We start from the raw sequence: 13,889 nt of genomic DNA, 5'->3' as shown, positions 1-13,889 counted from the left end.
GTTGATAGGTGAAACTGTTTTGTGCTATCAACAAAAGTCATCTCTCTGGACTCTCTCATTTTACCTTCTCCATTCTGTTCTCACACTCCTTACGTTTAAGATTATTTTCAGTCTCCTGATATCTTTCTGGGAGTCATCGTTACTTAGTCATGCATTTAATACATTTTAAATATATATACGTGGACATTGTTTTCATTAAGCTAAGGTTTAAAAACAATTATGTGTGTGTGTGGATCTTTTGCCTGCATGTCTGTCTGACTGTGCATGTACCACCTGTGTGCCATGCCCAGAGAGGCAAGAAGAGGGTGTCGGAGTCACTGGAACTGGAGTCACAGCTGTGACCAGCCATGTAAGTGCTGGCAACCAAACTCGGGTCCTTCAGAAGAAAAGGCAGCGCTCTTAATCATTCAGCCATCTCTCCAGGCTCAAGCTAAGTTTTTTGTTTTGGGGTTTTTGTTTGTTTGTTTTTGTTTTTATGGTGTGTGTGTGTGTGTGTGTGTGCAAGTGCCCATCAGGTGCCCAGGGTCTAGAATTGTGCGTGGTTGTGAGCCCAGTATCAGTGTTAGCAACTGAACTTCCTCTTTCTGGAAGAACAGAGAATATTCCTAACCACAGGACCATCTCTGTAGTCCCGAATATACATTTTTGAAGTTGTTATCCTATCACACCTGACAAAAGTCGAATGTGAAATTGATTGACTTTGCGAGTGAGTCAGAGCAGTTTATTCCACCTGAAATTTGAGTTTTAGAACTGCGTGTACACGTTTCAGACTCAGGTAGATAGTATCAGTAACAGTTTTTCTTCGTAAGATGTTCTCTGCAGGTAAATCAGTGTCCCGAGTTGTGAGGAAAGAAAGCATGACAATCATAACTGAACTGTGGCTCGCTGTGTGGTGACCTTTGCACTCACTTCAACTGAGGGACTTCCCGGTCTCAAAGTGCAGCCCGTTTACGGCATTCCTAAGAGAGTGGAGAGAAGCCGGCGTGCTGGTGCTTATATTTTGCTCTTATCGTGAATTTTTAATTATTACTTTACATGTGACAACGCAGTGTCCTTTTGGTCTACTCGGAAACTTAAGTGTCTGAACATGTAAAGGGAAAAGAAGCCAACTGCACCACCTAGTTGCTGACCACCAGGCAAGCTCGCAGTTGCTGTCGGTACAGCGTGGAAGGCTTCGCCTAAAAACTCAGGTGTTCCTGCCCGGACTGAGACAGATGAGTAGGCTGAGGCTTGACGCAGTGCTGTGGTTGAAGAAGGGAAATCAGCGGTCAGAGGAGGTTTGCCTGGGGAGGAAAAGTAGAAGTGAGACTTGCAGTGTATGCTTTCCAAGCAGAGAGCTAGGGAGGAGGCTTCTGAGCACAGAGAACACTGCAGACAAGAGAAACGAGAAATGGACAGCACCATGGCATGAATAGAGGGTTTTCTCTGGAAATATGACAGGGTTTTGGATCATAGAAGGTCTTTGTATCATGCTACAATATCTCAGTTTCATCTGAAACATTTTGAGCCACCAAATGTCCGAAATGTGTATCCTAGGGATAGTTACTAAACCTATGCTCTCTGTGATATGTCCGTCTGCTTCTGTATAGTGAGTCAAACGTTGAAAATTGGCTTCCATTTCAGAGAAAACACTTACCTTAACACTGCCATCACGCTGATGTAAGGCACTTGTATATTTATGATCCTTGTTGGTAAGGTATGAAAATTGCCACTCAAATCTTGAAGTTTTAATATCCTACAAGGAGCAAGATATACAGTTCATCGCTATCTGACAGTTTCATTTATTTAACTATTACACAAAGAAGCCAAGAAAATGCTTATGCTTTTGAGCACTGTCCAACACCCTAAGTAAGCCCTTTAACTCATTTGGCATGAGGATGTCATAGACATTTGTTCCAAAACACAAATCTCACATGGTAAAGATCCTTCATCTTGAGTGTGTCGTACTTGACAGTGATCAGTAAGAAATGCCTGGGGCTGGTGGGCTTTACAGTGCACATTACACAGTCTCTCTGCAGCCAGATTTATAGAAACAAGAATATTTGCTGCACATAATGTTTGGGACCCCCTGGTGCCAGGTCTCTCACTCTTGATTCTGACAGTTAAAACAACGCTGTCTGAACTGACTTCCTCTTCTCCACCCCGTCCCTGTTTGTAGCAGGAAATGTGGCAAGAGGTCCTGCCTGAGTTTGAAAGGGAGATGAAGTTACCAGTGGTTTTTGTATAGATAACCTATGTATTTCCAGATCTGCAGCATCAGACCTGTTTGAGAAGCCACGACCATCTCCCTTCCCAATATTTCTAGAACACAGGTAGTGCCTGTTTTACCCTTCATGAGCCAGCTACCTCCAAAGAAGCTGTATTTGTCTTTGTTCTTGATAGTCTTCGACCTTTATGGTCTGTTTTATTTCTTGTCTCTGACCTTCTTTGGCCCCAATTTTCCAAAACACAAACATAAAATCAGTATAAAAAAATGTAGCCTGACCATGTTTAAAACAAATCTAATTCAATAACAGGACAAACTAAGGGTTATAATATTGTTAGAAACAATGTGATTTGCCATCAGCTTATTGTATATTAAATTAGGTCTACCAGAGTTCTAACTATAACAGTTGCCTGACATCCATCACTACCAAAGCCCTGTCAAAAGGGTTTCCATATGTGAGCGGCTGGGATTTTCAAGAGATAGTGGACACAACTGTTGGAGGGTCCAGGGTAGAACTGAAGGAAAATAGGTTCCGCACTTGAGGGCACCCCTCACCTTTAAGTCTATCCACAGTGGGTAATTTTCTTTTATAAAGTGTTTTGTTAAATAGTGCAATACAATGTGTAGCACTTTGATTTATAAAGAGCTTTCCACCACTTATATATCATTTGATTTACGGAATAGCAGTGTGAGGTAAATATCCCTGCATTACAGAGAAAAGTAAGGCACTAAACAGTGAGAGGAAGTGGCAGTCTCACCCCATGAAAAATTAATAAATGCAATCTTTTTAAAGTGGTGTGTGTGCGTGCATGCGTGCATGCGTGTGTCTGTGTGTGTGCATGTGTGTGTGCGTGTGTGTGTGTGTGTGTGTGTGTGTGTGTGTGTGTGTGTGTGTGTGGTATAGTCCAAGGTCCTTTACATGGATGCACAAATTCTGTTTATCCTTCCGAGGGCTCATATTTGTTGAATGGCCAAAAACGTATTGACGGCATCTCTGATCCCCAAAGGCAGAACATGGATGTCACTGTTGTCAGTCTCTAGGGAGCCACTTCATTAGGTTTGCTGATACAGTACAGTGTTTAGAGTTATTATTGGCTGTCTACCTGATTGCCAGGAGTGCATTTCACATAGGAGTGTATCCAGGTATAGACTGTGTATCCACAACACAGGATTAGTTCACATCCCTCTTCGGGTACTGCTTCCATTCAGAAATTGCTCCAGGCTTCATTAGATTATTAAGTTTAAAATATAACAAATGTATATTGATGTATTTGACTTTTAAATATCTGCCCAAATATAGAGCCATTTATGTATTTCACTACCTAAGTGGTCATTACAGCTATGTTTTTTTCCAGGTTTTGTGATGAAGGAACCTGTACAGATAAAGCCAATATTCTATATGCCTGGGCAAGAAATGCTCCCCCGACCCGGCTACCCAAAGGTACATCTGAAAGGTCTTGTGTAGTCTAACTAGTGTTCATCGGCTTGTTCATGGTCCTTTCTGAAAGTTGTTGCCTATGATACATATCGCAGCTTCTCATTAAAAGTTCCAGCGCCACCTATTTTATACTGCAAGGTAGATGGCCACTTTTTCCTCACCTCTTTGCTAAATAGTTTGGATTGAATTAGAAAATAATCAAGTATATCTCCAGCTACCTTTGGCCTGAGGCACGTCGGCCCTTGACAGCAAGGACATTTCATGAGCCAGGAGAGCACTAGAAATTAAATCAATTGCTGTTTCAGCAACAATGATTTATTTTTAAGTCTTGGAACCTAAGTATTTAATGTAATGCCAGACCTAGCTGGCTTTTTCTGAGTACACCTGTACACCGTTGATAGTTTCTGATATCTGAGTGAATGGCCAGACTCTCTCTAATTGGCTAAATGCTTTAGAATGTTAAAGAGGGTGTTATGGAATTCTGTTATGTGCTGTGGTATGAAGATGGTTTTAAGATGCACACACCTATCCTCCTTCCCTAGCGCATTCCATCACCACTAATTGAACTCTACGTTGTGTTACTTCATATCAGTGGGAATTCTCTCTGCCATTGCTTTGTACCCACCAACAGGCTCAAACTTCACATAAGGTCTGTCGTAGATGTGTTAACATTTGGGAGTAGGTGCATTTTCTCAGCCTGTGAATAGTATGTCTGTATTTTAAACACATCATTAACACACCCCATAGAAACAGTAAGGGCGTTCACACACACCTGTGATCTAGTTTCTGGTTTCCTCTATGTCACTTTTGAAGACCCTGTCTTCATAGGGGAAGGAAAGTAGTTGCTCTGAGATACTCCTAAGATTCTATTTCCTATATCCAGTTAGAAAGTATAATTACTAACATTTATTAAACAGAAGTAGACTCATTTGATAGGTTTGTTAAATGGCCAAGAGGAACAGAGTTTTGTCCTACTGTTTGATTAAAGGACCAGAGACCACTCTGGTTCTAAATTGGGATCTATGAGTAGATTCTATTAGAGTTTCTGGTTAAAGAGTGTGGCCAATGCAGTTTCTTTCATCTTCTGTATGCTAATTTTATATGACATAAATCATTTTATTTCCTGGAGTTCTCATGACCAGCAGCACAGAATTACTACTATAACACATGAAGCATCAATTTCCACAATGACAGTTTGCCTTGTTTTATAATGATTTAGGTGTTGGGTTCAGAGTTGGAGGAGAAACTGGAAGTAAATACTTTGTCCTTCAAGTTCACTATGGGGATATCAGTGCTTTCCGAGGTAAGTTTTGAAATATTGGAACTGGGCAAATTGTTCAGTACTGTATTACTTAAACTAGGTGTCCTAATCCATGCAGTAAAATGAAGAATTGCCCATCTATTCTGCCACGCAGGGATAACTGCCTTTAGTTGTTTTAATTTGCTACTGCTGAAGAACTGACTTGGTTTTTTGAAAAGTTATTTCCACAATGCAAATTTCCATCCTACTGTGCCTTTATTTTGCTGACATCCATTGCATTGTCTTACCTACTTGCTCATATGCCTATCGGAAGTGTCACTCATACCAGTCAATACGGTTAGAAAGACCTACTGGCCTATTGACTTTACTATGGGTAAGCCTCAGGGAGGGCCACCAGATTCTGCAGACCATCTGGCAACTGCTGTATTTCATGTATAATTCACGCCTCTACCGCACATACTCTTCCATTGTCTACTGGGGCACTGGCCTCAGGCACTGGTTATTGTGCTAAATAATCCTACACAAGTTGCTCTACTACCTGTGATCACTGTGCATTTCATTAAACCGCCCCTTCTCCTGTTATAGAGCCATCAACATGACTAATGGATTCTGTTTCCAAGGCAACCAAAATTGGTGCTTCTTATTTTCTCTGTGGCTTGTAGCCAAATTCCAACTATGTTTTGAATTCATGCTCTCGATTCCATGAGATTGTAAATAGTAACAGAGCTCTCATTGGCTTTATTGGCCATTTTCCTGTCCTGGACTGACATACTTCCTCAAGAATTCTATAATATATGTCTAATAACTGACCAGCCACATTCACTTCTTCAAACACATTTCATTTCCATCTAGTAACAAGTTCTAGAGGCAGATGTCTGTCTGTCTCTATGAAATACACTCTAGAACAGTGGTTCTCAACTTTCTAATGCTGTGGCCATTTAATACAGTTCCTCATGTTGTGATGACTCCCAGTCTTAAAAAAATATTAGTTTTCGCTACTTCATAACTGTAATTTTGCTGTTATGAATTGTAATGTAAATGTCGGGTGTGTAGGGTATCTGATATGTGACACCTGTGAAAGGGCCATTTGACCCAAAGGGGAAGTGACCCGCAGACTGAGAACCACTGCCCCAGAACTTTTCCCGAGACATCCCCACGTAGCGGCAAGACTCAGTAGATTCTCAGCCCTCAGAACTGGAGCACTGTTTTGTCTTCCTCTAGAAAGGTATATTGAAAGGAATAATTTTATGTAACTGAAAGCTTTTAATCAGACATTTGAACCTGCAGACCAGTGTGCAAACCTAACTTACAAATAACATTTCTGTTATTACAAAAGAACTCCGCTTATGACAAACTGGCCTCTGCACCATAACCTGCTCGTAAATTGCCAGCATTCGAGATTGCTGAGACGAGGTTTTGCTGAATCAAATAATGTTTGTGTTTGAGGAACACCGCCAGAAACAGTTTGCTCTGGAATGCTGCAGCTGGTGTCGGTCACACAGGCAGCTCCTGATGCCGCCTGTGAAACAGTGATGGAACTCTTGTTTTGGAAATGGCAAATAGTCTCCCTGAGCCCCACAGCCAGACCAGCTCAGCACACCCACGCACACGCAAAGCAGATTCCCTGTCCTTCTGTGTGACTCAACTTTGCCGTCAACATAATTCCTTATAGATTTTTCTAGAACTCCGCGTTCCTCAGAGATACAGGGTGATAGGCACTGATGTTTGGAAAACATAACACTTTAATAACTTAATCTGTGACTGGTGACTCGTTTTAGAATTCATGTTAATCTTAAGGTAATAATGTACTGATATTTTAATAGATAAGCATGCAATTATTCTTACTGTAAGAGACAGATGGGAAATTTTATGTAGTGACTTTCTTCCTTCCTTGGCTAGTTTTTCCAAAAGAAGCTATATAAAAGGTAATAAAGACAGCTATCATTAATATTCAGAGAGCTTATTGTAACATAAAATAGTGTGTCATTTATTCTAAAAGTGCAGGACTGGAGAGATGGCTCAGCCGTTAAAGGCCAGGCTCACAACCAAAAAGAAAAAAAAAGAAAAGAAAAGTGTAAGAAATAATTTTCATAATTCATTCAGTGCCAGCAGATACGATCTTGTCCCTTAAGTGTCGCATGGTACAGAGGGGTAAGTGAGCACATGGAAGGGCGTCAGGTCCCATTGCGATAATGAAAGGGATTCTTTACACTTATGGAATTGGGGATGGATAGGAATTGAATTATAAAACTCAAGACTACCAGACTTGGGTAGGGCTGGCACAGTTTGGGAGGCTTTAGAAGTTAATATATTGTTTTGAAAAGCAATTACTTCCATTTCATAAAAATGTTTCACTTAACAATAAAAGTTTTCAATAGGATGAGGCTTTTGTTTCTAAAGTGAGCTACATAGTCACAGTTCTGTACCATTAAAACGGTTAATATACAAACAAACAATCGGCAAAACAAAAGTAAGCAATAACATTTAAGCAGATGGTATACATACTTACGTATGCTTGTGTATTTAGGAGGACCATAAGGAAGAAAGAAAAAAGGAAAGAGTTGATGAACAACACAGGGTTGTGTCATCATTTTCTTTTAAAATGATGTCGGTGTCTTTCCAATACAGTTTTCATTCCAAAACATTTAAGTATCTGCCGGCTCTTACACCGGCTGATGGCGGGGTCCTGTGCGAATGGATGGGCTTAGGCCTGCATGAATTCCCAGCAGAGTTATTCACGTTGCAACAGGCTTTGTGCAGAATTCATACTTCTCTTCACAAACAATTAGATGCGGAGAAAAACACGTCTCCTCATTATTAAAATGCACTAAATGTGTGTGTTACGATGGACACCTGTGCACGGAAGTGTATGAACGTGAAATGCCCTGGCTTTGACACTACTTTCAGTGAAGATTTGAACCTTATGGCTTAAAAACTCAGGAGAATGGTTTTTGTGTGTAAGTTGTAAATCAAAAAGAGTGTGGCACTCCCAGGAAATTTCTGTTTCCTGCTGGAAAACCGGGGAGGTATTTGGCTTAAGAGCATACCCATTCTTTTTTTGCATTTACAGAATGGACTTTTGTAAAAACAAAAAAACAAAACAAAACAAAAAAACCACAGACTTACCAGGATAATGGTAAAGAATTGCCTTAAACTTGTGGGCCCCTGATTTACAGTCAGAGAACATTGAACATAGCCTCCAGCCAGGAAGACTTGCACTGTGACCCCCCCGCCCCCAGTGGCAGGTAAAAGATGGGCTGTGAGGTCTGTGAGACTGTGTGAAAGGTTTGTTTCCTTTGTTTTGTAAACGGCACAAACGTGAAGCTGTAAAGGCTTCGTGGAAAATCACTTGGCTTTATTAAACGCCATGCCAGTCGCAGGCAGGCCTGTGCCATTAGCTGGGGCCTACTCTAGCAGTAGTACAAGCACAAAGTGAGGTGCGCACAGAAAGTCGTAGCCGTTTGTGGAGGCTGCGAAGAGGCAGGCGCACTCAGATCAACCCAGGGAGGAGAGGTGTGGTCTGGAGGAGCGGGCACCTGGGCCAGGTTCTGAAAGCTAACCTAGAGCTCCTGGGTCGGAGGGCCAGGAGGGAGAATCATTCCAGACAAAGGTAGGAGACGTACACAGCTTCTCGAGAGCGAAACAGCCTCCCGTGCGTGGGCAAACTCTCGGTAATGGACATTACTAGAAAAGGGAGATGTGGCAAGCAATTAGAAAAGACGTGTTGGAGAGCAATGGCCGTGTTAAGACTTGCACCTGAGAGCATCTCCTCCAGAGGTATTTGCATCATGGTCTCACTTCGGAGTGCTGGCCAGTTCCATGCTTGAGCGCGCAGAAAAGCTACTAACTCTGTAAGCTGGTGGCCAGAGGAAGCCAGGAGGGGGGGCTTGGGAAAGCCAGGATGATTTATTAAATGTACACTGGTAAATTATTCACAAATTAAATTTCAAGGGAAACTGGATATAGTCTAATTAAAAATGATGGCCTTATGTAAGCAATGGACTGGTTCAGAGTTTAATGACTCTAAGTCCAGACAGCCTAAGTGATTGTCTTGTTACCTTTACACAGTATGGAGGCAGTTCTTTGTTCTCTTAGTCTATAAAATGGGGCCAGATGGTTCACATAGAGTTCTCTAATGAGTGTTCACTAAATGTTAGCTGCATTCCCTGTGGCCCATATAAACAAGTAAATACTCCTAAGTAAATCTTTTCTCATAACTGTCTGTACTATAAGAGGGATATTTGCTATTTTTTGAGGGTCTTGGAGTTTAGACATAGAACATATATGTTCATGTCCATGAGTATTTTAAGAAGTGGTTTAGTTATATGATGTTTCCTGCTCCCTGAGCGGTTTTTATTCCTTACAGTTCAACTGTACAAAAAGCCGAGACTAACCCCTTGTCCTTAAGGAAATGTGAAGAGTAGCAAGAAGAATTCCATCTGTCCTTCTCCACTAAGTGATAGTTAATAGTGTCAGCTTGACAGGATAGACTCTTCGAGGAGACACAGCCTTCAAACAAGAGGCCTGAAAAGCTGGCAAGATTGTACCTACTTTATTTTTTTAATATAGTGGGGTGTGGGAGTTAGGTGCATATGATTGCAGTTGTCTTTGGATGCCAGAAAAGAGTGTCAGGTCCCCAGGATCTGAAATTACAGGAAGCTGTGAGACACCCCACATCCTGGGAACCAAACTCTGGTCTTCAGCAAGAGCAGCATTTTCTGTGATGCAGGCAGCCATCTCTCTGAGCCCCAGTCACATGTACTTTAGACGGGTTGTAACCCGCATGACCGGTTCTCTATAGCATTCCTTCTCCCTTATTCTGACTTTGTACTTTAGATTTGCACTCTTGGTCCCCAAGTTTCACTTAATTTCTCCGTGGATGCATCGTTAGCTGAGCTGGGGCCTTTGCAGGGAGCCATTTGTATGAAATCATGGCAAGGAGAATGTCTGAACTTCTCTTTGCTCCCCAGCTTTGCCCTCCCCTGCCAACGATCCCTCTAGGTGTGGTTTCTCCTTCTCTTAGCTTCAGACAACTGCATGTTTCTGAGCATGGGGTCAGCAGGCCCACACATGCATCTGTATCCTAGAGGATGCTGTTTTGCGGCACCGAAGGAGCAGAGCAAGCGTGTGGGAATGGCAGCATGGAGGGAAACAGGATTTTAGAGGAATCATCATCCCACTCGTTCCAGCCTTCTCCAGCGCTTACAGGGCTGCGGCCACAGGGGTATTGGGAAAAGGCTTTGAAATTGTGAGCCCAGGGGAAAAAAATCCCTTGCTAATGCATTTTTGAACAAGATAGAGCGGAGATCAGTGGCAGGGCAGCTGCACTTAAAATGATTGCATTCCAGCAGAAAGCAGACTCCTCACTTGAATGCATGTGAGTGCTCCCTGCTCTCTGATGTCTAAGTGCCAAGTTGGTGGGAAACGGGATCAAAGATTGCTCTTGCTCTCCATCGCTTCCTCTGCTGTCAGTCTCTACAAAAGCTCCCACCCATGTATGCTTTCCTGCAGCATCCACCAAGCCTGTTTTTATTCATTCCTCTGCAAAGTGAGTGCTGCTGTGAATCCTAGTGTTTCAATGGGTCCTTTTTGAACATTTTTGATTACTTTTTTATAAACCTCCTTTAGAGGCTGGTAAAAATCACATAGCAGGTGAGCAGGAGTGCTCAATTCCTGGGACCCACGCAGTGGAAGGAGAAGTGACTCCTACAGATTATCCTGTCACCTCCACTGGTACACTGTGCCAGCCCTCATGCACACACACACACACACACACACACACACACACACACACACCACACACACACACACACTCACGGTGGAGGGGTTAGGAGGGGAGAGGAAAAGAAAGAGAAAGGAAATCTCAGCACTGTAGTTTAAAGAATAGTCTGTCATGTAGGTGTGTGAAATTCTTGTCCCTGTTATGTTGCTTAAGTTATTTTTTTCTGCAGTGAATGATCTTAAGAAATATTTGGGGGTAGATATCTAGAAGTGCTATTTTGAATCACCGAGTGTTTAAGCTTGAAGAGATTCCACCAACTCATCCAACAAATCCCTTTTTACAATCTACAATCCACAGTGAATAAGCAAACTCATTTCCTTATCTACCCTCAGTATTTTTAATGCTACATTTTTATGGTGCTGTTTTTAAACAGAAGAGCCACTATAATGTCTCATTAAAAGAATTAGAATGAATTGGAGATCCTAATAGGTTCACCTCTGAAGTATACAATCAAGCTCTAAGAGAATCTAATCTGAGGACTATTTATATAACATTCTTTTGTTGAAAATAAAAATCTCTGCATCACACTAGAGGGCTGTGGTGCTCTGACACTGTCTTGTGTGTTTACAAGAGCCAACAGGAATACTCTGTTAAATATACAGCCCTCATTCTTTGAAAGAAAGCAGTGAGTATTGATAATTTATCCCCTTGTTGTTATTTTACTGTTAGTGCCCACATTTACCCCTGTCATGTCTTTGTGCTAGAAACACTCAAACCATTACGGTGCTGCTCACTTCTTCCGAACTCTGTGTTCAATGTTGTTGTGTTGGGGATGGGAAATTAGCCCTGTTGTAAGCATTTGCACCATGGAACCTGAAGAATTCGTCATGTCAGTCGTTTCAATCTTTTATAATACTGAGGTTTGTTTTGTTTTCTTCTTAGAGCAAGCAAAATAGTGGAAAATAACGCCCATGCTGATTATGGTCAATGACTAAAATAAATCAAAAGAACTATTATTATAACATCTCCGTTTCCAGGGACAGCAAAGATTTTGCTATGTTTAAAGAGCAAATGCAGTCCCAACACATATTCTTATTGCTTCAATAAACAAAACAAAAATCGGTAGATATTCTATCTGTAACTACACATTGCCCATTTACAGCCACAGGTAAGTTACAAAAATGTTTAGAAAAGCCCAGTGAAAGAATGTGTGAGGCTCAACTGTTTATGTGGAATTTACAATAAAACATAGTGTATATTTTATCAGTTGTTATAAGTGGTATGCTTCATACTTTTGTGAGTAAACCTACAATAAATGTGTATTCACATATGTACATATGTTTTCCATAAATATTATAGATTAACACACACTACTAGACCCAGAAAAAGGACATTTTAACAAACTTTCCAGTTGATTCTTGTACAATCTAAACTTAGATAGCAGGAGCACAGGTATTACGAGTAAGGATTGAAGCTGGTTCTCCTTTTTTTTTTTTCTTACACTACAGGTGTGTCAAGTCAATCTCCTGTGACATGAGCAGGATAATTTTCATTTACCAAAATATGTTTAATTAAGTCTCAATTCTCTTAAGAAAAAAAGGAACTTTGAAAGAAGAAAATGCATTTAATTACTGTCTAGTTCCTCCCTCACTTTCCTTAGAAATTTGAATGTTAATTTATTTTTATTCTCAACCTTTACCCAAAATTTGAACTTTGGATTTGAGAATGCTATGAGAAAAGCCACTCACAGTGCATGTGTGATATTTGTGGAGAATCCCCCCTCTCCCCTTTTTGCAACTATGTATAGGCACACAGATATCTTGCTTCAGATCTAATCAGGTCAAACATTTTGAAGATTAATTTACTTTCACTTTTTGTGTAAGTATGAGTGACTAGTCATGTGTATTTGCACAAGTGCATGCCTGTTGAATCCAAAAGAGGGTAGTGGTCCCCTTGGAACTGTAGTTCCAGGCAGATGATAGTTCCTCGTGTGGGTGCTGGGAACTGAACCCCGGTCCTGTGGAAGAGCAGCAAGCACTCTAAACCACCAAGCCTTCTCTCCAACCTTGAGGCAAGCCTTTTGAAGGACTGATGAAAATGACTTACAACCTCAACTTTTATGACATTTAAAATATTTTTAAGTGAAATAAATGAGTCATAGACTAGATGGTAATGGAACTAGGAAGTCAGCTCTAAGAAAGCAATGGTGGTCCGGAAAGTAACATTCTACCTGCTAAAAGATCCTTACGTCTTCAGAAATGGTCTGAAAACGCTGTTAAAGTGGAAATTCACTTCTCTTCAGAAGAGTGAGCAGCCACACCAGTAGATCTTGGGTGTTTTGTACTAATTCATTTTTAAAGAGAATCGGAGGCTGGGAACAGGTAATAGAATAATGACCTGGTATAGGAGGAATTACCCAGCCCAGCCCTTGTACCTCCCAGAACTGAATATCAATGCGCAGAAAGGTTATGTTTTGCCCAGGGTATTATAGCTGCTTGTTCATGCTATTGACACTGGAAGACTTGACTTTGTGCTGTGTTTCTCATTTACATGGGTGCCAGAGTTCATGCCCTAACTATGTAAGGCAAGTGTTGTAACAGAGGTGGTGTTTGGAACAGCCCTTCAGGCAGTAATTACCTAGAGACCTGAACTCATGAACAACATGGAATATGAGTAGAGACCAGAATGGTTTAGTTTACTTCATTTTCTTTTTGATCGGGGGGGGGGGTCTATTTCCTGTATCCTTCGGGTCATTCCTACCTTAGGTTGCTTGATAATCCAGTGATTTCAGAAGGTGTGAGATCAAATGTTCTTCCTGTTTTTCTGTGGCCTTCACTGGACACAAACAGCCTGATCTGAGCTCTGTGGATGATTTAGGACTATTCACTGCCTCTGAAATGATCAAAAGGAAGCTTCAGGAGTTTTTCTTCTTGCCAGTGTCTCCTTCAAATGTGAGCTCCATGATTCACTACATTCCTGAGTCTCAACTTGGTTAATCATCTTCATTATGAAGGACCACATGGCCCTTATTTGTCTCACTCCCTCCATTGAATGACTGTTTATTTTAAATACCTTAGTCCGCCCATTAAACAATAACCAGACTAAGGTTTTCATTCATGCAGTTACGTTTTCATTTAGTTATGTGAAACACATTGATTGTCTCAAAGATTGCATTCTGAATGTAATACATGGATTTTAAGAAAAAAAAACCACAGTTTGGCATTAAACACTATAGTATTTAATTTAAGTCATCTTTTTCTTG

General features: G+C 41.1%; 1 protein-coding gene across 8 annotated transcripts in view; it reads left to right on the top strand.

The window, feature by feature from the left end:
• The window catches only part of Pam (peptidylglycine alpha-amidating monooxygenase), a 263,904-nt gene that overhangs the window by 165,021 nt on the left and 84,994 nt on the right, over window positions 1-13,889 (top strand). For all 8 annotated transcript variants that reach the window (XM_040752966.1, XM_040752968.1, XM_040752967.1 and 5 more), the window contains exons 6-7: window positions 3,562-3,647; window positions 4,864-4,947. In XM_040752966.1, coding sequence (XP_040608900.1) covers window positions 3,562-3,647; window positions 4,864-4,947 — 170 coding nt within the window. The remainder of the gene's footprint in view (window positions 1-3,561; window positions 3,648-4,863; window positions 4,948-13,889) is intronic.

The sequence above is a fragment of the Mesocricetus auratus genome, unplaced genomic scaffold (assembly GCF_017639785.1).
Source record: "Mesocricetus auratus isolate SY011 unplaced genomic scaffold, BCM_Maur_2.0 Super-Scaffold_100010, whole genome shotgun sequence".
In the NCBI taxonomy this organism is placed as follows: domain Eukaryota; kingdom Metazoa; phylum Chordata; class Mammalia; order Rodentia; family Cricetidae; genus Mesocricetus; species Mesocricetus auratus.
Note: the sequence above shows the minus strand (reverse complement) of the source record. Positions and strands in the feature narration are given on the sequence as shown.